The sequence below is a fragment of the Monodelphis domestica genome, chromosome 5 (assembly GCF_027887165.1).
Source record: "Monodelphis domestica isolate mMonDom1 chromosome 5, mMonDom1.pri, whole genome shotgun sequence".
Classification (NCBI taxonomy): domain Eukaryota; kingdom Metazoa; phylum Chordata; class Mammalia; order Didelphimorphia; family Didelphidae; genus Monodelphis; species Monodelphis domestica.
In genome coordinates, this window is record NC_077231.1 from 137762179 (window position 1) to 137786766 (window position 24588).

The window sequence follows — 24588 nt, forward strand, 5'->3', positions numbered from 1 at the left end:
CACAGCATATGAATCCCAGATTCTATTTTCAAGTCTTCACTGATTTGCTGTGCAGCATCTTTGAACCTCAGTTTCTTCATTTGTAGTGAGGATATTATTACTCACAGGGATATCATGAGGAATGTTTAGATAATGATTTAAAAATGATCAGAGATCCTTCCTTGAAAAGGTTCTAGTCCATATAAAGTATTACAGCTGTTTTAAACATATCCTCCAGCCTCCAGAAGTATTAAAATATGATTAATATAGTAGCTTTATAAGGATTTAAATATCTAATAACTCAGATCAATCAACGTGAATTTAGTAAGTCCCTACTATGTGTCTCTCACTATGCTCAGCACAGTGTATACATGTGTGTATGTATGTGTGTGAATCTGGGTGTGTGTATGTATGTAGCTAGGTGGCCAAGTGGATAGAGTGCTTGCTCTAGAATCTATCAGCTGGGCGACCCTGGGTAAGTCACTTAACCCTGTTTGCCTCATTTTTATCATCTGTAAAATGAGCTGGAGAAGGAAATGGTAAACCATTCTAGTATCTTTGCCAAGAAAACCCCAAATGGGAGTTATGAAGAGTTGAATGTGATTGGAAAAATGACTGAACAACTATATATATATATACACACATATGTACACATACATATACATGCATGTATACACTTGTCCATACACACGTGCATAATGCATGTATACACATATAGATGAGACCTAGAATTTCATTGGTGTAGAAAATTCTCAATGAGGAAATCTAATGAACCAATAAAAGTGGACATCTCCTCTACAACTTAAAGTCTTAGAGTTGCCTAGTCCTAGAGAAACCAATGGGAGGTTATATGTCTTGCCAGGGGTCACACAACCAGTGTATGTCACAGGTGAGACTTGAACTCAGTTTTTCCTGACTTCCAAGGCCAGCTATTTATTTATTTACTACCCCATGGTCCCTCGTGGGAGCTAAGGATTCAAAGACAAAGAATGAAACTGTCTGGAAAACTGAAATATATAAGGAATATATATATATATATATATATATACATATATATATATATATATATATATATATATGGAATTCTTTCATCCAATAGTGGACTGAACTTAATAAATATTTCAATATATTCCAAAAGCATTGCAACATAGCCAGCTTTGTCTAATCTTCAGAACTATTCTTAGTCATTAAAAGTGATGGAAGAGACTTAAAGGAAACCTTAAGGCCATCTAGTCCAACCTTTCGTTTATACACAAGTAGAAATTGAACCCCAGTGGAATATATTGGTTTCCCAAGGTTACCCAGCAAGTTGGTGGTAAAGCAGGGACCAACATTCAAGTCTATTTCTACGTAAGGGCTTTTCTCACTATAGGAGGATCCAAATGTTGTCACATTAAAAAACAAACAAACAAAGGCCCTGGAAACTGCTTGCCCATCCTCTTCCTACTCCCAGAAATCCAGCTTCAGATTAATCATCTATTAACTGAATTACAATGATTAAAAAAAATTTTTTTTTTCAATTAAGCATCTTCTCTCCCTCTCACCTTTCCCATCCTGATTGGAAAAAAGAAAAGAAAAGAAAACAAAATCTTTGTAACCAATATACATAGTCTGTCCCATTGGATAATTTCTTTGAGGGAGAGGCCTTCATTTATTTATTTGTTGTTTATTTATTTATTTGTTTGTTTGTTTCACTTGTGCCATTCTTTGCACCTCCAACACTTAGCACAGTGACTGGCACATATTAATTGTTTAATAAATGGGGGTATGCTGACTGCACTGACTGATTCAAAGGGAAGTAAGAAGTAGATACCTTAATACATAATGGCAACACTGCAAAGACAAGTTTGAAAGACTTGAATTAAAATGATTTTTAATATTGCTCGTTCTTCTTGGCCCCTTTTCCCCAAATGCCTGGAATACTTCTACAAGGAAACCACTTTTCCCTGTCCCTAGCTCTCTAGCTACAATAGATTCTCTGTCTCTCTGTCTCTCTGTCTCTCTGTCTCTGTCTCTGTCTCTGTCTCTGTCTCTGTCTCTGTCTCTGTCTCTGTCTCTCTCTCTCTCTCTCTCTCTCTCTCTCTCTCTCTCTCTCTCTCTCTCACACACACACACACACACACACACACACAGAGCCTCCCACTCCCTTATTCCATGTCAGAAGCAGCACATGCTGTTCCTGTCCGGGGGTTCAGGACCCCTACACTGGCTCCTGCGCGTGTGCCTGATCGGTTCCCCAGCAGCCCCACACAGGCGCTGCGTCCCCTCTCGTTGGCAGTTCGCTATCCCCCTCAATTCCCCCTCTCCTCCCGGCTCCCTGTGGCATTTGGAGGCTCCCACCGTCGGCTCCAAATGTTTTCCATATTTGTTCAGCCTCCGTGATTCAAATACCGGGAGCGGCTCAGCCTGCGCCCAGCCCAGTGAGCTCCCGGGGGCCGCGCAGCCCACCCACCCACCGGCCATGGGCCAGGACGAGCAACTACCAGCCTCCAACGCTCCCCAAGGCAAACCGAGGCAGGGGCCATCGGCGCCCTCCGGGGAGCGGGGCACCGCCTCAGGGGCCCAGTGCGACCTGGAGCCGAAGAAAGGCAAAAGGGACCCCAAAGCCTGCGGGGAGGAGGAAGCCCGAACTTGCTGTGGCTGCCGTTTCCCGCTACTGCTCGCCCTGTTGCAGATGGCCTTAGGCATCGCTGTGACAGCTGTGGGCTTTGTTATGGCAGGCGTCAGCTCTTCCTTGCTAGTCAGAGATACTCCATTTTGGGCTGGGATCAGTGTAAGCATAAAGTCTGTTTTCCCTAAGTGCGTTTGCCAAACAGGAATGCAAAGCTGCATGGTACATTTCAGACTAACTAACCCAAACTTGCATGCCCGCCGCTGCCCCAGACCTGAGCTCCTCTAACTCGCATCCTGCCTTGTGATTCGAACCTGATTGACTTTTTCAAGGGGAAACTGCCTGGGGTCCACTCTCTGGCTGGTTTCCCTGAGTGTCAACTAGATACCTGAATAGAATGTCGCGACGCTGAGCGGGTAGCTGACATCGAGTGGGGCATATCCATTGATCACACTGAATCTTCTCAGCAGCTATAGCGAGTTGGGTTTTTGTGGTTTCCTTTCTCCCCTCCATAACGGGTGAAGGAGTCAGATCAGAGGCAAAAACAATACTTCGAATAAGTATATTTAGAAGGACTGTATTCTGTCTGGTCTTCCAATTTTTACAAAGCCCCAAACTTGAGATGAAGTTACATCAAGTTAGCTCGTTTAAAATGTTGTCAGCCCCAGCCAGAGTCCGCTGTAGCTCAGAGGAACACTGCCACATTTCACCGAGGGACCATAGCCTCTTGGCTGAATCATGGGTGGAGTTACTGACAGAAGTATATCTGGGACTTTGTATAAGTTATGCATGTGTATGGAGCTAAATACCACACAGCCATTATGAGTGTTGTCTTGCAAATGCACGTGGCTGGCATGACAAAATTGTGTCCATTTCTAACTTAGTATTCCTTTCTAATCACATTTTAAAATCTAGTGTTTAAACCAGTGTCTCATATTAAGTGGATAGATTCCTTTTTATATGTAATAATTTTGAAAAGTCTTAATAAAACCAAATCAGGTAAATAGGAGTCATATAAAGCGCTAATAGTGTTCTATTAGTATAGATCATTAAAGGTGGAGGATAAAAGATGTCAAAAAGCAAATCATTACTGCTTTGAAGATAATTTGAACTCACAAATGATTAGTTTTCTTTATTAAATCATTTCCCACTGATAAATATTCAATTGGTATGCTAATGGTTTCTACACAAGTAGTTTTCTAAGTAACCTCTAAAAACTAGACTTTACACAAATATGCATGGTAGATGTATTTCATTAGCTATTCAAAATACTAAGAAAAAGAGCTTTTGTTATAAGGTTTTGGAAGCATTTAAAAAATAATATATAAGAGGCTGCAAATTGAAGTGTGAATTCTGGTCTTCATTCTGTCACTAAAATTTTAACCTCTGGCAAATCATCTCTCCTCTATGGGCCTCAGTTTCCTTATTCTAAAATAAGGAGATGGCATCAGATGATTTCCAAAGCTCCTTCTGAATCTTAAGTGTCTATGATTCTGTGGATGAAAAGTATCTGAGATTGTATTTTTCAGCCTTTTTTTCTTCTTGTCTTATCTAAAAAACTCAGTCCACAAAAACTGAAAAAGAGAATTAGAATGGATATCTAGCATCATATTCAAGTCACAATCTCCAAGATATGCATTATAGCATTCTAACATTTAGGTAATTGTCTTAACCAACATTGTCATAATTTTTAAAAGCATGTATTTAGTTATTAATTGCATGTTGTTAAAATAGATGTGGTAAAATTTTTTTATTTGGTTCTTTCAAAATATGCACCTCTAATGACATTCTTTTAGCTTAAAATGGCATACTTTCCAAAGAATGCATTTTGAACAGAATATTATACTGGTTATACTCTGAAACTGGTGAAGAAGTTGCTTCAAAGAGAGTGATAATGGGATGCAATATTGTTAGCTACCTCAGATCAAATAGGCTTGTATTAGACTTTGTAGTGTTGCTGGTATGGTTCACCTTTCCTTACTCCCATGTAGCCACCACTCCTGGCTTTCCAAGAAGGAGTATACATTTTCTGGGAGTAAGGCTCTGGGAGAGAGGTATTACTAAGTCAATTGTAAGTGGCACCAGCTCATCACTGTTCTTATGGAAGTCATTTAACTTGCTCCATTCCTAAAACTTATTTGAACTACAGGAAGATGTATAGCACCTCTGCTTTCTTTCCAGGCCAGGCTTTATTTTGCTATTAGCTAAAATTGTGTGGGAGGGTGGTCAAGTAGTAGTAGTAGTAGTAGTAGTAGTAGTAGTAGTAGTAGTAGTAGTAGTAGTAGTAGTAGTAGTAGTAGTAGTTGTTGTTGTTCTTGTTGTTGTTCTTGTTGTTGTTGTATTTCTTGTTCATTCAATCCTGTCTGACTTTTTGTGACCTTGTGGACCAGGCACTTCAATATCCATGAGGTTTTCCTGGCAAAGACTGGAGTATTTTGCCACTTCCTTCTTCACTGGATCCTCTTTTGTTAGAACTCTCCACTATGACTTGTCTTGGGTAACCCTGCCTGGCATAGTTCATAGTTTCATTGAGCTGTGTAAGCTCCTATGCCACAAAAAGGCAGCAATCAAGGACAGGAGGTTATAGTTTGGACTCTCAAAAACTATCATGGGATGATACAACAATGAATTTAGAAGAACGTGGGCCAAAGCATCCCTATCATCTTAGGAAAATGAGCTGGCCCAGATTTCTAGGGAAGGTAGGTCTGTACTAGATCAGTCCTTGCCCAAGACAAGGAATTAAAATAGAACCAAATCATTCTCAAGGACTCAAGCTTCTGACCTATCAACTTATTGCACCTCTAAATCTCAATCTATGCCTTCTTACGCTTTACCTTCTGGTTTCAGTGTACCCCTATTTTTGTTGTTTTTATTACAAGTAGGTTACCATAACTCTAGTGATAGCCTTGTGTAGTATTTCCACCATGGACCTTGTTGGTTGCAGCAATGTATGGGAAACTACCTCTAATGGTGCAAATTAGCAACTCATCTGTACTTTATAGTCTTAGTGAAGTATGAAATAGCTCATTTGTGGATTCACAGTCAAAATGTTTCAGAAAAAGAACTTCAACTCTGGTCTTCCTGACTCCAACACCAGCCTTCCCTACACCATACTGGGCAGCCTCCCACATACTTTGTACTGTCCAAAATTGCACTTCAGCTGACTTCAGTCTTTGGAGAACTCAGTGTATAGTCATTAAGATCTTTGTGTGATAACTACCTTAGACTTTTGTGATGTGCAATTAGAGATGTAAGAATTGAATGTAGAATGAAGGAGCATCCTGTGGAATCATTGGCTCCTTTGACAGCTACAGTAAAAAATCCATTTTAGATTAAGCCATGTATGCAACCATTCCCCACCCCCAATTTGCAAGATATTATTATAGAGGTAACAGAAATCATTTGACTTCACAATTTCTAAAATATGTCTTTGATGGACCAGAACTTGGCAAAGAAAGCAGAGAGACAGCAACTGTGCAGGAGACAGAATATAGAATATAAATGCATTCTATATTTTAAAGCTTTGGTATGATCATCTTTATTCACAGCCTATTTTAACAATAAAACTCATTCTCATGAATTCTGATTCAGACCATGATGACAATGTAAAGAGAAGATGAGCCCTTTTGAAGATAAATTTGTTGCAATCAGAAAATGATAGGAAACAGATTTTTTTCAGCATTTCATTCTATTAGTGAACTGGTTGGGTCTAATAGTATATACTGATGTTCATTTGCCATTTAGAAGTTTGCTGGATAAAAGCATACATGGATTGTAGTCTCTTTTGTGGCAGTGTAACCTAAGATGAAAGAACTGAGAATTCCAAGAATTTTGAAATTTTTCATTTCCCATTCTAATCAAGAGTTTGAGGACAGATTCAACATGGGGCTATTAGTTTTCAGAAGGTTTCTAAAATAATCTATTAGTGTTCTAGAATACAATCATAGAACTGAAAAAAATTCCAAAGAGATCATCAGTCTTCTTTAGTCACATATCCTTATAACATCTGTCAGGAATGAATACATTTGATTAGAGATTTTAACCCATACAAATATTTTAAAAGCCCATTTACCTTTCATAATCACTTAGAATGATGCATTTTGTTTGGTATCTCCACATTAAATCATTTTCAGAGCCTCTTTTTATTTCTCAGCCCTAGGGAGATGAATGATGGTGGATTTTTGGTGCATATCAGTTTCTTGCACCAAATGTGAACTTCTAAGAGGAAAAGGAAATTCTTTAGGCTTAAAGTGAAATTCCCTAGGTGTTTTTCATCCTTAGGAAACCACACCATATATCAACAGCATTCTTTCTTCTTTATTTCATTCCTTCAATTTATCATGTAAGTCTTTAAAATATAGGAGTCCAGTTAAAAGTTGTGATTATTTAAAATATAGCAAAATACTATATTTCCAGAGGCAGGTAAAATCTACTTTAAGGCCAAATATGTGAAATTTGAATTTAAGGAGTCACTAGCTGCTAGAAAGAATTACCATAGATTAAAGGCAACCTCTCATAGTTCACTTGGTGGGTATACTTTTTATTATAAAACAAGTCTCTGTGAGCCACATGATCTGGCTAAGCCTGGGTCATAAATCGTCTCTAATTTTGGGGAGACTTACTTATATTTTTTGTTAACATGACTTAATGTCAGCAAGTGAAATGACAGAGGGAAAAACTATATGGAAGTTATGGGTTGGTCTTTTGACCAGTCAATAAACTATTCCAAAGAATCAAGGATGACCCTTAGGTTGTATACTTGGATGGCTGGGAGAAGTTTGGTGCCGTAGACAAACTTAAAGACTTTAGGAAGGAAAGGAAAAGTTTTGAGGGAAGATAATGAAAGCTGATTTGAATATCTTGAATTTAAGAAATCTATTGGACATCTAGGAAGATATGCAGCAAGTAGTTGACAATATGACTCTGAAGTTCAGGAAAGAGATCTGAGATCAGAATTAAATATATACATTTAGGAATTATCCAAATGAGAATTATATTTGTCAGCTGCTGAGAACTTTGAGAGAGTGAACACAAAGAGAGAAAAAAAGAGGGACCAAGATAAAGGTCTAGACAACATTCACGTATAGGACGTAGGAGAGGAATAACTAATAAAGGATACTGAGGAATAATTTTATAGTTAGGAAGACTCTAAGAGAAAGTAGTATCATAGAAGCCAAGAAGGTCAGGAGGAAAGGGCATTCAATATTGTCAAACATGGTCACTAAGACTAAAAACTAAAAAGAATATCTTCAAGCTGACCAGTTAAATTGTTGGTAACCTTTGAAGGAGCTGTTTCAATAGAGAGGTTGAAATAGAAGCCAGATTGAAAAGCAATGAGAAGTGAGTGGGTAGTAAGGAAGTGAAGGCAGCAAAGGAAGATCATTCCCTCCCTCCCCCCCCCCCCCCCCCCCGTTTGGCAGTGAAAGAAGAAAGCAATAGGTTGATAACTTGAGGAGAGAGCAGGGTTAAGTAAGGTTTTGGTTTTTAAAAGAATTTTTTAATGATATGGTAGACCTCAGTAGATTTGCAGGCAGAAGAGGAAAACCAGAAGATATGGAGAAATTTAAAGATGAAAGAGAGGGGATATCTTGAAGGAAATGGAAGGTGATGGGCTGGAGGGCACAGGAAAAGAGGTTGGTCTTGGCAAGAAAAGCTACATCTTTCTCAGTGTCAGGAGCAGTGGAGTAGAGGGTAAGTGAAGACCTAGAGGATTTTTGAAAGAAGGCATTGGGGAGAGAGAGAATATAAGGCAGAAATCCTCTAGATTTACAGTAAAGTAGGAAATAAAGACTTCTGCTGAGAGAAATTGAGATAGAGGAGGCATCATCCTGAAAAGAGAAGAGAAGGTTTAGAACAGTCACTGCAAAATGTGAGACTCTCTGATAAATACAATTTTTGCTGTATAATAGTGAGGGCCTGGGTAAAATTGGATAACATTAATTTTTAGGGAACCCAGCTGACATAACATTGTAACTTCCTGCAGCAGTATTCAGTAGCATGTAAGTAGTTACAGAGAATCAACCAGTCATTCATTTAATTATCAAGAAAGATTTATAGTGTTGTCAATCTGAAAAAACACAGAACTACTAAAGTAGTCAGATAAAACCCAGTCTTTAACTAGGAAAGAGATAGTGCTCACCACACAGTGAAATACCTAAAACCCACAAAGAGCCAAGAGCTCTGGGACTCTGGGCACAGTATCTCTGAGAGGATCATCATGTGAGATGATTCTCCAAAGAACAATAAAACATAGGGATCTTATATACCTTTTGGGGAACTCAAGACATCAAACATACATTGACAGATTGTAAGCAGGCTTGGGAAAGAGGCTGGGGTATCAGGGACTTGGTCTTCTTGGAAATTATATCTGATACAATGGGGGAAACGTCTAAGACCAAAAGGGTGATTGAGCACTTGAGCATTTCTATTACTGCTATTCAGGACACTTAATGGGCATGGGGAGATCTCTTGTTCAGTCTAAGACAAAGTCATTTTGGAACTTCCCTTAAGGTAAGTTCCTAAGGGAAATGGGCAAGCTTGGGACTTTCAAAAACTAAGCTAACCAAAGGCTAGGCACTAGGGATGTAAAGACAAAACTCTCAAAGATCTTTTGGGATATTGTGGGGGAGTGGTTTATCCAGAGTTCAAGATTAGCTGGGCATGAATGGCAATGGGTCAAACAAGTAAGGAAATAAAGTATGGAGGAAAGTGTATTTTGAAATGGTGAGCCATGCAGTCAAGATTCGGAAGAGATAAAAATTCTATAAGAGCAGGAGTGCTAGACTGATAAAACAGGGATACATGGATGGGCTGAAAATTATGAGAGAAAGGAATAAGTTTTGAAGGAGTAAAGCAGAGGGAGAAATGGAAGGGCAGGGAGATTTTCATGGTCAGAGCAGAATTTCTGATTTCAGAATCATGGATATGACATAGTTATATTATGAAATATAAAATATAGCCATACCTAGTGATTACGGTAGGCCATGGTTGTTGACAAGGTTGCTAAAGTAGGAAGTCAGAAAGTTTGGGGGGACATTCATGTATATACTAAAAGCAGATGCCAACAATGTGGAAATACTCAAAAGAACTTGGCAATGAAGTAGATGTGGGGGGTGAAAGAGTGAGAAAAATGAAAGATAACAATAGGGTTTTGAGCTTGGATGACTGAAAGGATTATGGTGACTAAAAAATCAGAGATGTTGGATGGAGGAGCAGTTTGGTGGGGAACATGATGAGCTAAATATTGATTGTGTTGTTTGAAGTACTGGCTGGTGGTCCAGGTGGAACTGTCAAAAAGCAAATGAAAGTGAAGGAAGGGAAAGACTGTAGTCTTTCCTACACTTTATACTATTAACTGCTAGTCCTTAAATTATTAGAGTCTCTTTTTTGCCTAGTTAACCTAGGGTATTACTCCAGATTTTAGGGAGAGATTATGGCTGGATATATTGACTTCCATGCTATCTGTTTAAAGGTGACAATTGACCCCAGGGGAGTAATGATATCACTAAAGGAAAAGGGGGACTAGGTCAGAACTTTGGAGGGCACCAACACAGAGGTGACTGGAAGCAGATAATGAATCAAAGAAGAGAATAAAAAGAAACAATTAGATAGGGAGGAGGTCAACCAGAAAAAAATACAATGTCTCAGAAGCCTGGAAAATAGAAAATATCTAGGAAGGGCACTGATCACATTTGTCAAAAAACGCTTTTTAAAACTTAAAGTCCTTTATCAGTGAGAAATTCACTACTTCCCAAAGCGGCAATCCATTTTGGCATATTATACATATGACTATACTTTAAAGAAAATTATTTTACAGTTAGATGGAGTTCCTTTATTGGTAATGAAATGTATTAGAAGGTATACATAGTAGATGACTACTCCATAAGTGGAGATTTATTTATATTGAGTAGGCTTCTAATTCTAAGATTCTGTGATGGTAAAATTCAGTTTGACAAAAATAAGAGTGACCATAAATAGTTTATGAAAATGCAGAGAAACAATTGAGAGTTGTGGTGGGATGTAGTGGCAGTCAAAATAGTTTAATTGAAGATATTCCTTAAAATGAGAATGGCCTTTTGTTTAGAAGATTTAGGCTCCCCCACCCCACTTCTGCTTCTAACCTCTAAGGAAGTCAATGCAGTGTTTATGGAATGAGGACATTTATTCTGACTTTCTCCTTGGTTCTTTTGCATGAAGTTTGTCTACAAGAGATTTCTCTGTTAATTCTTGAAAAAAAAAGTTTTAAACCACATAGTGAAGCATCATAGAGGACAGAGATTCAGCCCAGAAATCAGGAAAATGTGGGTTCAAGTATTTAACTGAGACATACACGCTGTGTTATCCTAGTCTAGTAATTTACTCTCAGTGATTCAGACCACTATAAGCCTGTTGGTTGCAGAAAAAAGTTGTTCAATTGTGTCTGACTCTTCATGACCATAGCATGGTAGGCCCTTCTATCTGCTATTTTTTGAAGTCCAAATTCAGAGTCAGTATTTTCATGACATAATCTATCCATCTCAGCTTCCTTTCTTTTTTTGTCTTCAGTCTTTCACAGCATCAGGGTCTTTACCAATGAGTCCTGTCTTCTCATTATGTGGCCAAAGTATTTAAGCTTCAGTTTCAGTATTTGATCTTCCAGTGAAGAGTCTGAATCAATTTCTTTAATTATTGATTGATTTGATCTCCTTGTTGTCCAAGGGATTCACAAAAGTCTTTTCCAGCATGACAATCTGAAAGCAGAAAAAGTATTAACCTTCATAGACGGAGGGAATTTTATTACCAGAAATTTTCCTTTGCTAATTAAATCTCATGTCCAGGTCCTAGTCTTAGTATAGGTTCTTGACTTTTGAGAGTTTGTCAATGCACTGATCTTTCAGAACTTTGAGGTTATTGCACTGAATAACTATTTTTATGTTAAAAATACTAATACACAGCACTAAGGGCTAAGAAAAGATAATGTAAATATGCTATCCCTCCCAAACATAACTGCAAACCTATTTATGTCTTCTAGTGTCACATCATAGCTCATGTACTTAGAATAAGTACATTCTAAACAATGGTTTTTGGAGAGAGAAAATTTAGCATATTCCAAGTGTATTGAAAATGCTTTTAAATATTCCATTTGGCATTCCTCCACTATTTTGTTCATAAATTGGGCATTTGTTGGAAATAATTTCCTGTAGTGTCTAGAGAACATGAATGTGTTGTGCTTAGATTTGTGTTTTCTGATTATAAAGTAGGCAGACCTCCACTCAAATTTTGCTGAAGGCCAACAGGTGGTAAACTTCTTTAAAAATATCTGTAATGCACTTAGCACAGTGCCTGGCACATAGTAGGTATTTCATAAATTCTTGTCATCCCCTTTTTTGAAAGATCACAGCAACAAATAAACAATTTTGCTAAGCTACAAAGAAGTTGTATTGAGTGTTAGTTGATAGAAGAAATATCCACATGGATGAACTCATGGGTATTTTACAGTCATGAGAATATAATGTAGGGTGTTCCCAAAAGTGTCTTTAGGGAAAAGGAAAGCAAGAAGATATTTTAAGTCTGTTTTGCTTTCACCTAATTAAGGCCCTTTGAGGTTGGTGTGGATTAACAATTGGGGTCAGATGGTACCAACTTTTTCTCCCTCTGTAGTGAAAAACAAGAGCCTGCATATTTCCCTTTGTCCAGGAGTGCCTTGGACTACTAGGACTAAGCCTGCTGCAAATCTGTTCTGAGGAAAATACAATTACATAGGCAGTGCATAGAAAGCTGAACTCAAATCAGGAAGATCTGAATTCAAATCCTACTCAGATACGTAGTTATATGTTCCCAAGAGAGTTCCTTATTATTTCTAAGTCTTGGTTTCCTCATCTGTTATCCGTTAAAATGAGGCGGTTAGACTCAGTGGCACAATTCTAGACTTAAAATATTCTTGCCTGTTGCTTGGACATACCTCTTGATAATTGTAGCATCAGATATTTCAGGGTTTGCATTGATATTGGAGAGATCCATATGAGACATCAGGTTTAACACAAATGGATCTATATTGCTACAAGAAACAAATGGACTTTAGAAATTCAACTTTAACTGGTGTCATTTCATTCTGAAATGGAGTTCATTTTCAGGTGTGGTGCTTAGCAAACTGAAGGACTCCTAGCCATAAAGTTCACTGTAAAATTGTCTCTTGCTGGTTAATTCCCATCAGGAATAGTGCCAGATGCTAGCCAGATCCCCTCCCAGACTTAATAATCACAGAAAAGGTGATTTTCTCCAAACAAAAGTTAAACTCTGAAGTAGGATTTGTAGCATGTAGATTATCCAAGCTTGTTGCAGTGACACACCCTGTTTCAGCTGCTTGGAGGCACTGGGCACTGAGCTTCAACTTGGCCATGGTAACTGTCAGATGCCTGAGAGAGGAGGCTCAATGGCTCACTCTGGTTAATTTTAAAGTCTGATATTTGGTTATAGGATATATGTGAAAGAGTCCACCTACACGCATGGAAATAACTGGGTTTTTTCCTTTTGTGTGGAAGATATAAATATAAAAAACGACATCATTTTCTTTCCAAACTCTTTTCTCCAGAATGTTTATAAAAGAATCAGAAACCTTCATGAATGACACAAGAAAGCTAAAAGTCCCCTGTTCTCTAATGAAGAACCTGAGCTAATAAGCTGATATATGGAGGTATAATGGGGGGATGTTGCTCAATTTGGATGAGTAATGAAATATTCTTTATTCCATTTATAATTATAGCTTAACCAAATTTATATGATATGAACAACTGATCATTATAACTTAAAATTTGCCATGCGCTTTTATATACTGCATTTCAAACCTTACAAGTCTATAGCTGGGTGACTCAGCAGATTGAGAGCCAAACCTAGATAGGAGGTCCTGGGTTCAAAACTGGCCTCAGATATATCCTACTTTTGTGACCTTGGGCAAATCACTTAAACCCCATTGGTTAGCCCTTACCACTGGTCTGCCTTTGAACCAATACTTAGTGTTCATTCTAAGAAAAAAGGTAAGGATTTAAAAAAAAGAAAAGAAAATTTGATAAATGTGACACCTCTAGTTTTGTCCAAGTCATTAATAAAAATATTAAACAACACCTGGCCACACAGACCTCTAGAGCATTGCACTGGTGACCTCCTGCTATACTGAGGCTAGATCATTAATGACAAACCATTTTTTTTGCAATACATATTTCCTTTGAATGAACTTTTTGCAGAAAAATCAGTAAGCAACTGTCCTTTTTTAAGTCCTTTTTTTCTGGCTGAAGACAATGCTTTAAAGGACAGTGATTTCTTCACCCACAGTATATTTTTGAAGTTCAGGGGAATTCTCTTCTCATAAATTCTTTATGATCTATGGACATTTTATTTTTATTTTTTGCTAATGACTCTATCAGATTACTGTTATTCATTCTAAGCAACAGCTTTGGGTAAAAACCAGGAAAGTTTCATTGAATATGTTTCATTGTGGCAACTATTCCTAACATATTACATTTCCCCTCTATTTTCTACCTTTCCCCACAATTACTTATCTACAAATGGTACTAAACCGATTCTTTTATCTATAGAATCATCTAAATAGTGAGCTGGTTTCTCCTTTCCCTTTTCATCAATTTCTCAACAAATCTGAACTACTGGATGGTGAGGATATAGCAAAGGATTGAGTAAAAGATTGTCTGATTTCCTACCTTTCTGTACTATTTAAACTTAGTTCCCCAAAATAGCATGGGGGAAAGCATTCTACTGGGAGCAGATTGCTAAAAGTAGATTGGGGTGCACACATCAGGCTACCGTGGTGTTTCCATGTCAGCTTTAGGAACATATTTATTTAGATTGGATGTTCTCTGAGCTAAACATTGCTAAAGACACTAAGACCTGGGCATCTGTCCTCCTCCTAGTATAATTAGGCTAAAAAAGGATAATGTATTCTAGGGCTGAGTTTCATGTGGACTGGCAAAAAGCCACTGAGATGACTAGACTCCAGACCAATGGACCAAAGATGATGTATCCTTGTTCACAAATAAATCTGCCCACTTTCTTTTGTGAAAGATCCGAGGAGACTGTATCAACTTAGAAATAAGCCCTTCCCTACTTGGTTGTCAACGCAGCAGTAATGAAATAGATGGAATGCAAGACCGCCAGGATTCTTGTTTCAGTCACATCCCACTCACGTACTGTTTTTAAAGGGTTTGATTCAGCACTCATTGTGATGAACATTTTAGAGAACTTTAAGATACTTTATTACTAAAAAAAAAAGCTTTCTGTTATGTGAAAGATAATAACAGGTGACAAGGAAAGAAGGAAAATTACTAATATGCTAACTAGACCCTGACTGGAAAGAGAATTTTAGTTGTATTACTAGAAAAACTACCCCACCCGTCAATTTGTGCTTGTCAGGTATATCACATTAGATTCAGCAGAGAGGGCTTATCTCACAGAAAACTTTGCCAGTAAAGCTGTGTCAGGCTCTCTTCCAAGGCAGAATAGTATTTCCTTCATTCTCATTTCAGTTGGGTGGGTACCTTCCTTTAGGGAAAGAAAATATTTTGTCTAGCTATAGCTCAGTAGACAAGAAAAGGACCTATCCCAGTGATATGCCCATGGTGGGGTATCCATAAATACTTGATGATGACAAGCTGATTTAAATAAGCTAAAAACAATTTTCTTCCCCACCCCAATCCAAAACCTTGAATCAGAACATTATATTTTACAGATTAAGCATTCAAATATATTTTTACACATTTCTCTCATGTCCCTACACAGTCAGGCTCTGACATAAGAACAGTCTATGACTTGATACATACCAAACCTGCTCAAGTTGGTTTGCTCTTTTCATTTATAAAGTTTGGGGCTGATTTTGAGGGTTTGTATGACCTAAAAGTTCAAGTGTGATTTTGAAAAATCAAGATATGAGTATAGTAATTTTCCTGCTTTTTTATGGTCCCACATATGGTCCCACCTCTTATAAATGAAAGTATGTAAATGGATTGACTGTCATTTAATTAAATTCAACAGCTATTAATTAAGTGTAAAGACAATTTTATATTCTGGGTGCGATACAGGATACTAGATAATTTATATCTAGATACCAAGTCTCGTGGAGATTGCTTATCTGACTTTGTGAAGCTCATGGTCAAGTGGGAGGATATGGGTAGGGATAGGAATGGCAGCTCTTATTTTCTTGGCATAAGATCCTCATGAAATGAGAAAATTCTATATGCCAATGCAGGTTGGTACCTTCTCTGCAACTTACAGTCTTAGAGAGTTGCCTAGTGCATAGAGCAGTCATATGAAACTTGTCCAGTTCACACAACCTGTTTGCATCAGATTCAGGACTTGAATTCAGTTCTTCTGGGTTCCCAGGCACCATGTTCTAATATATACTTTACTGCTAAAAATAATATAACTCCAGTAAATGCACAAGAGAGGTACAAATATGGTGTAAAATCACATCTAAGTGGAATAGGAGGGATGGGGAGGATCATAAAATGTTTCATTAAAGACCTGGCATATGAGTTAAACTTTATGGGTAGGAATTCATTGATAAGAAGGGGGAAAAGCATTTCTTGAATAGGGAACAAAGTAAGCAAAATTCAGGACATATACAAAGCCCTTGAATTTGACTGGGATTTAGAGTATATGGAGTGGAATAGTATGTGATAAGCTTAGGTGGTTCTGGACTTTCTACCAAAGACTTCTAAACTCCTCTCCAAGTCCCAATTCACTGTCATTTGCTCCTCTTCTGTTCTGCCTCTCTGTCTAATATATAGTTGTGAAAAAAAAATCAGAATATTTAGTCCATGTTGTCATGTAAATAAAGGAGAGTGGAATATAAAGTTCACTCCCCTGGCTTTCCCTAATACTCATGCATGCCAAACCTACAGATCCTATGTCTCTATTCCACACACTACCCCTTTCCATTATGCTATATTGAACCACCATTTCATAGTTTTAAACTGCCTTTCATATTACACTTCTCAAATACTTTCCCCTTTCTTATAATCAAGGAAAATTTGCTCACCCCAGAAGACATTAAATTCCAGGCCACCTCTCCAGGAATAGGTGTAATTTCAACTGATGCTCTTTGGTGTAGGAGGGGTTTTCCCTACTATGCACATTCAATGATCAATCCTCCTTTGAGGTTCATTACATTCGAATTTATTATCCTGTTAGAACCTAGGACTGTTCTCTATAGAGAAGAAACCTGCAGATCATTCATTCATTCATTCATTCATTCATTCATTCATTCTTTCTTTTTCTTCTTCAAGTAGTTCAGCATTTTCCTCTCTATCTTAAACATTTGCCCCTGTATTTGGAGACATTAATTTACAAGTGATCCCCTCAAATATTTTTGTGTCCCAATTAATCAATCTCAATTCCCATGAGCAGCATCTTCCCTTCTCTTCAGCCACATACAGGGATGGTCATACACTTGATAATATGATTTATAAATATTCCATTTCCACACTTTGTAACTAAGATACCCATACCATAATTTCCTATCCTACCTCCACACCCTTCATAAATCCATTTTTCATCGTCTCCACAACCTTTAGTCACTTCATTCCTCCCAGTTTTCTCAGACCGTCACTCCTGCTCAGGTTTTACTCTCCTCTCTTCAAAATCTGACCCTAATAGTTAACTAGTACAGTTTCACACTGTCCTCTACTCTTAAATCCTTTCATCTATTGTCCTATGGCTACCTATTCTATCAAAATCTCAGCTCTGGATTACTCCCTCTACCTGAAGTCTCATTGCTTAATGCTGATGGAAGAAGTTATGAAATCTTTCTGAGTGGGTCCACTACAAATTTATGTAATCCATTCTTACATGGGATTTCATAGTTGCATGACAATACCTTAAAATCTTCTGTGACTTTTACATATTCTAAATCTATAACATCTGTCCCAAACCTTCTCTTCTTTACTCGAGCCATCTGTAACACCACCTCTCCCCTCTCTTACTTCAGAGAACCTAGCCTTAACAGCAACAAAACAAAATAGAGTGGTAGAGTAGAAAAAGTCCCTGTCTGGTAGTCAGAAGACTTGGGTTTGAATTCCAGACTGCTGTCCTTGAGAAAGTCACTTTATTTCTGTGTCTTAGTTTCCTCCTCATCTATAATATGAGGGCATTGAACTAGATCAGTGCAAGGGCTGTATTATGTCTCACTGAAGTACACAAAATTACTCTCCACATATAAAGGCTTCCATATTTCCCAGCTGCTACAGCCAGCTGCAGATTGCTACCTACTCTTCTGGGCTTAATGTAGGGAAGGTCACAATAGCAACTCTATCCAGGTGGCTGATACTCCCTTCTGCTCCCACTTTCGATACTGGAGAAGGAAAGAAAGAACATGTTTAGGGAGAGAGAAGGTTGAAGGAATGCCTTGTAAGCCTTCTTGATTGCTAGCTTAAAATTTCAGTAAAATACTTTGATGTGGGGGTAGAAGAAGCTGAGAAAACACTGAACTAGGTAATCTCTAAGGTTCCTTTACCACCATTTCTTGAGACACACTCTCTTCCTTAAATATTAGTGAAGACTAGTCTAGTTTTCCCATCTAAGAAGTGCCTTACCTCTTCGACTGATTTCCCAATCTTGAAGAATTTGAGAGTGAGTGTGCCAATGAATACAAGGCACTTAAAAAAGGGAATAGTAGGATCTTAGTGGAAATGAACTTTCTTTTTGAATAGGATTAGCATAGTGGCTAGTAATGCCACTAGGTGGTTAAATATATGCATAACACCTTTCCTATCAAAATTCTTTTCTACAAAGACTTCCATGAATTTCATTATAGAATTTACAGTAATTTTCCTAAAATAGTAAGCCAGTATCAATGTGGATCTCATCACAGGTATAAAAATTAGATAATACTAAAAAATCCCAGATTGATGCTATAACCAAAGACATCTTTTTGGTTTTCTAAATCACCACCAGAAAACATACAGGGTAACAGAAAGATTTTTCATGTTAAAGGCTTTCATAAATAGATTGATGGTGTACACCCAGTTATGAGATATAAGTTTTGTTTCTTTGAAATTGTCATATTATTTACTGCAACTATTTGTTATTATTATTATTATTATTATTTTAATTTTTATTTGGTCATTTCCAAACATTATTCATTGGAAAAAAAGATCATTTTCTTTTCTTCCTTCCCCTCCCTCCCACCACCTCTCCCATATCCCACGCGCAATTCCACTGGGTATCACATGTGTTCTTGATTCAAACACATTTCCATGTTTTTGGTATTTGCATTAGAGTGTTCATTTAGAGCCTCTCCTCAGTCATATCCCCTCAACCCCTGTGGTCAAGCAGTTGCTTTTCATCGGTATTTTTACTCCCACAGTTTATCTTCTGCTTGTGGATAGTGTTTTTTAGATCCCTGCAGATTGTTCAGGGACACTGCATTGCCACTAATGGAGAAGTCCATTACCTTCGATAGGACCACAATGTATCAGTCTCTGTGTACAATGTTTTCCTGGTTCTGCTCCTTTCGCTCCACATCACTTCCTGGAAGTTGTTCCAGTCTCCATGGAATTCCTCCACTTTATTATTCCTTTTAGCACAATAGTATTCCATCACCAACATATACCACGGTTTGTTCAGCCATTCCCCAATAGAAGGGCATCCCCTCATTTTCCAATTTTTGGCCACCACAAAGAGTGCAGCTATGAATATTCTTGTACGAGTCTTTTTCCTTATTATCTCTTTGGGGTACAAGCCCAGCAGTGTTATGGCTGGATCAAAGGGCAGACAGTCTTTTATCGCCCTTTGGGCATAGTTCCAAATTGCCCTCCAGAATGGTTGGATCGATTCACAACTCAACCAGCAATGAATTAGTGTCCCTACTTTGCCACATCCCCTCCACCATTCATTACTTTCCTTTGCTGTTAGCCAATCTGCTAGGTTGTTTTGATTTGCATCTCTCTGATTATAAGAGATATAGAACACTTTTTTTTCATGTGCTTATTAATAGTTTTGATTTCTTTGGCTGAGAACTGCCTGTTCATGTCCCTTGCCCATTTATCAATTGGAGAATGTCTTGATTTTTTGTACAATTGATTTAGCTCTTTGTAAATTTGAGTAATTAAAACTTTGTCAGAGGTTTTTATGAAGATTGTTTCCCAATTTGTTGCTACCCTTCTGATTTTAGTTACATTGGTTTTGTTTGTACAAAACCTTTTTAATTTGATGTAGTCAGAATTATTTTTTTACATTTTGTGACTCTAAGTCTTGCTTGGTTTTAAAATCTTTTCCTTCCCAAAGGTCTAACAGGTATACTATTCTGTGTTCACCTAATTTACTTATAGTATCCTTCTTTATATTCAAGTCATTCGCCCATTCTGAGTTTATCTTGGTGTAGGGTGTGAGGTGTTGATCCAAACCTAATCTCTCCCACACCGTCTTCCAATTTTCCCAGCAGTTTTTATCAAATAATGGATTTTTGTCCCAAAAGCTGGGGTCTTTGGGTTTGTCATGAACTGTCTTGCTGAGATCATTTACGCCAAGTCTATTCCACTGATCTTCCTTTTTGTCTCTTAGCCAATACCAAATTGTTTTGATAACCACTGCTTTATAGTATAGTTTGAGATCTGGGACTGCAAGTTCTCCTTCCCTTGCATTTTTTTTCATGATTTCCCTGGATATCCTTGATCTTTTGTTCTTCCAAATGAACTTAGTTATGGTTTTTTCTAATTCAGTAAAGAAGTTTTTTGGTAGTTCAATGGGTATGGCACTAAATAAGTAAATTAATTTGGGTAGGATTGTCATTTTTATTATGTTAGCTCGTCCCACCCATGAGCAATCAATGTTTTTCCAATTGTTTAGATCTAGTTTTAACTGTGTGGAAAGTGTTTTGTAGTTGTGTTCATATAGTTCCTGTGTTTGTCTCGGCAGATAGATTCCTAAGTATTTTATATTGTCTAGGGTGATTTTGAATGGTAGTTCGCTTTCTAATTCTTGCTGCTGAAATGGGTTAGAGATATATAGAAATGCAGGTTTATTTTGTATCCTGCAACTTTGCTAAAGTTGTTGATTATTTCGAGTAACTTTTTGGTTGATTCTCTAGGATTCCTTAAGTAATCCTCCTCGTCGCCAATTTCTTTTTCTTCTCTAATTGCTACTGCTAGTGTTTCTAGTACAATGTTAAATAATAGAGGTGATAATGGGCATCCTTGTTTTACTCCTGATCTTATTGGAAAGGCTTCTAGTTTATCCCCATTGCAGATGATGTTTGCTGATGGTTTTAGATATATACTGTTTATTATTTTTAGGAAAGGCCCTTCGATTCCTATACTTTCTAGTGTTTTCAATAGGAATGGGTGTTGTATTTTATCAAAGGCTGTTTCTGCATCTATTGAGATAATCATGTAATTTTTGTCAGTTTGCTTGTTAATATGGTCAATTATGTGGATGGTTTTCCTAATATTGAACCATCCTTGCATTCCTGGTATGAATCCTGCCTGGTCATAGTGGATGACCCTTGTGATGACTTGCTGGAGTCTTTTTGCTAGTATCCTATTTAGGATTTTTGCATCTATATTCATTAGGGAGATTGGTCTATAGTTTTCTTTCTCTGTCTTTGACCTGCCTGGCTTTGGGATCAGTACCATGTTTGTGTTGTAGAATGAATTTGGTAGAACTCCTTCTTGGCCTATTCTGTCAAATAGTTTGTTTAATATTGGGATTAGTTGTTCTTTGAATGTTTGATAGAATTCATTTGTGAATCCATCAGGATCTGGGGATTTTTTCTTAGGGAGTTCTTTGATGGCTTGTTCAATTTCTTTTTCTGAAATGGGGTTGTTAAGATAATTTATTTCTTCCTCTTTTAGTCTAGGCAATTTATATTTTTGTGAGTATTCATCCATATCACCTAGATTGCCATATTTGTTGCCATATAATTGGGGATAGTAGTTTTTAATGATTGCCTTAATTTCCTCTTCATTAGAGGTGAGGTCTCCTTTTTCATCTTGGATACTGTCAATTTGGTTTACTTCTTTCCTTTTTTTAATTCAACTGACTAGTACTTTGTCAATTTTATTTGTTTTTTCAAAGTACCAGTTTCTAGTCTTATTTATTAAATCAATAGTTCTTTGACTTTCAATTTTATTAATTTCTCCTTTGATTTTTAGGATCTCTAATTGAGTCTTCATCTGAGGATTTTTAATTTGTTCACTTTCTAGTTTTTTAATTTGCATGCCCAATTCATTGACCTCTGCCCTTCCTAATTTGTTAATATATAAACTCAAGGATATAAATTTCCCCCTGAGTACTGCTTTGGTTGCATCCCATAGGTTTTGAAAGGATGTCTCATCATTGTCATTTTCTTCAATGAAGTTATAAATTGTTTCTATGATTTGTTCTTTAACTAACTGGATTTGGAGAATCGTATTGTTTAATTTCAAATTAATTTTCGATTTGCCTCTCCATGTTACCTTACTAATTATTATTTTCATTGCATTGTGATCTGAGAAAGTTGCATTTATTATTTCTGCTCTTTTGCTCTTGTTTGCAATGTTTTTATGCCCTAATACATGGTCAATTTTTGTCAATGTACCATGTGCTGCAGAAAAGAAGGTATATTCCTTTTTGTCCCTAGTTAGTTTTCTTGACATGTCTATTAACTCTAATTTTTCTAAGATTTCATTCACTTCTCTTACCTCTTTCTTATTTATTTTTGGTTTGATTTATCTAGTTCGGATAGAGGAAGGTTCAGATCTCCCATTAGTAAAGTTTTTCTATCTATTTCGTCCTTGAGTTCCTCTAGTTTCTCCTTTAGAAATTTAGATGCTATGCCATTTGGTGCATACATGTTGAGTACAGATATTTCCTCACTGTCTATATTACCTTTTATCAGGATGTAATTACCTTCCCTCTCTCTTTTAACTAGATTTATTTTTACTTTGGCTTTGTCGGATATCATGATTGCGACTCCTGCCTTCTTTTTGTCAGTTGATGCCCAATAGATTTGGCTCCACCCTCTTACTTTCACCCTATGTGTATCTACCTTTCTCATATGTGTTTCTTGTAGACAGCATATGATAGGGTTTTGGACTCTAATCCACTCTGCTATTCGCTTGCGTTTTATGGGTGAATTCATTCCATTCACATTCAGAGTTATGATTACTAGCTGTGTATTTCCCAGCATTTTGATTTCTGCTCCTTTACCTGTCTTTTCTTCTTTCATTATTTCCTTCTACACCAATGTTTGCTTTCGAACAGTCCCCTTGTTCTCACCCTTATTTTACTTCCCTTTCTACCCCCCTCCCTTTTATTCCCCCCTTATTTTCCCTATAGTCTTTCTAAAATTAACCCCCCTCTCCCTCCCTCTCTTGTACTGCTTCCCTGCCCACCAGAGCGTTTGTTACCCTTCTACTCCCCTATAGGGTGCAAATCTATTCTATACCCCCAATGGATTCGATTGTTTTTTCCTCTTTGAGTCACTTTCAAAGCACGTAAAAGTTGAGTATTTCCTGTCTCTGACCTCTTTACCCTTCCAGTGTATTGATGTTCTCCCCCTCCCACCATGAGCGTCTTTATGACATATAAATTTACCCCCATTTGTTTCTTTTCTCATTTCTTTTAATATTAACCTATTTTTAAGCTCTAGTTATATATATATATATATATGCATTCTCATGCGTATGTATTTTTGCATGCATATATCTATATACCTATTTATGTCTTATCCTTTTATCCTATACAGTTTGTTGCTGTTCCCTCTAAGTATACTTCTTGTTGCTGCCCAGCTAATAACAACAGTTTTTAAGAGTTACCAATGACCTCTTTTCTTATAGGGATACATATCATTTTAACTTATTGAGTCTCTTAAAAATTTTTTCTTTTTTGTTTTTCTTTTTTCCCCTCTTTTTTAATTACCTTTTGATGATTCTCTTGAGTTCTGTGCTTGGACATCAAATTTTCTGTTCAGGTCTGGTCTTTTCTTTACAAATTCTTGAAATTCTTCTATTTTGTTGAATGACCATACTTTCCCCTGTAAGAATATAGTCAGTTTTGCTGGGTAGTTGATTCTTGGTTGTAGACCTAGTTCCCTTGCTTTCCGGTATATCGTATTCCATGCCTTTCTTTTTTTCAGTGTGGATGCAGCCAGATCCTGAGTTATCCTCACTGTGGTTCCTTGGTATCTGAATGACTTCTTCTTAGCAGCTTGTAATATCTTTACTTTGGTCTGATAGTTCTTGAATTTGGCTATAACATTCCTGGGTGTTGTCAGTTGGGGATTAAGTACAGGAGGTGATCTGTGGATTCTATCAATCTCCACTTTTACCTCTTGTTCAAGGATTTCAGGGCAGTTTTCTTTAATAATTTCCTGTAATATAATATCCAGGCTTTTTCTTTTGTCATGGTCTTCTGGTAGGCCAATAATTCTTAAATTGTCTCTCCTTGAACGATTTTCTAAATCCTCTGTTTTGTGAATGAGATGCTTCATATTTTCCTCAATTTTTTCATTCTTTTGGTTTTGTTTTATCGTGTCTTGCTGCCTTGTGAGGTCATTCGATTCAAGTTGTTGTATTCTGGTTCTTAAAGACTGGATTTCATCCTTAGTTTTTTGGTCGTCCTTTTCCTTTTGGTTGGATTTTCTTTGGAGGTCATCTTTCATCTTCTTCACCTCATCTTTCATCTGCTTTGCCTCATCTTTCATCTCCTTTGCCTCATTTTCCAGCTGGTTGATTTTGGCTTTCAAGACACTATTTTCTGTTTCCAGATGACTTATCTTAGTTTTTAAGTTCTTTTCCCAATTGTCTTCAGCCTCTCTTAATTGTGTTTTGAATTGCATTTTTAGTTCTTCCAAAGCCTGTATCCAATTCGCTGGGATTTCTGATTTTTCCTTTGCTGGGTCCTCTCCCTCTGTTTCATTCGCTCTTTGCTCATTACCTGTGCAGAAGCTGTCTATTATAATCTCTTTCTTCTTTTTCTGTTGTTTGCTCGAGTTTACCCCTTCTTTGCTCCCTGTATTTGGCTGTGCTCTTGTTCCT

At 37.3% G+C, this 24588-nt stretch overlaps 1 protein-coding gene across 1 annotated transcript in view; it reads left to right on the forward strand.

The window, feature by feature from the left end:
- Positions 1 to 2116: 2116 nt before the first annotated feature.
- SSPN (sarcospan) overlaps positions 2117 to 24588 on the forward strand; it is a 59202-nt gene continuing 36730 nt past the window's right edge. Inside the window, exon 1 of the mRNA XM_001362721.5 lies at positions 2117 to 2752. Coding sequence (XP_001362758.5) covers positions 2150 to 2752 — 603 coding nt within the window. The 5' untranslated portion in view covers positions 2117 to 2149. The remainder of the gene's footprint in view (positions 2753 to 24588) is intronic.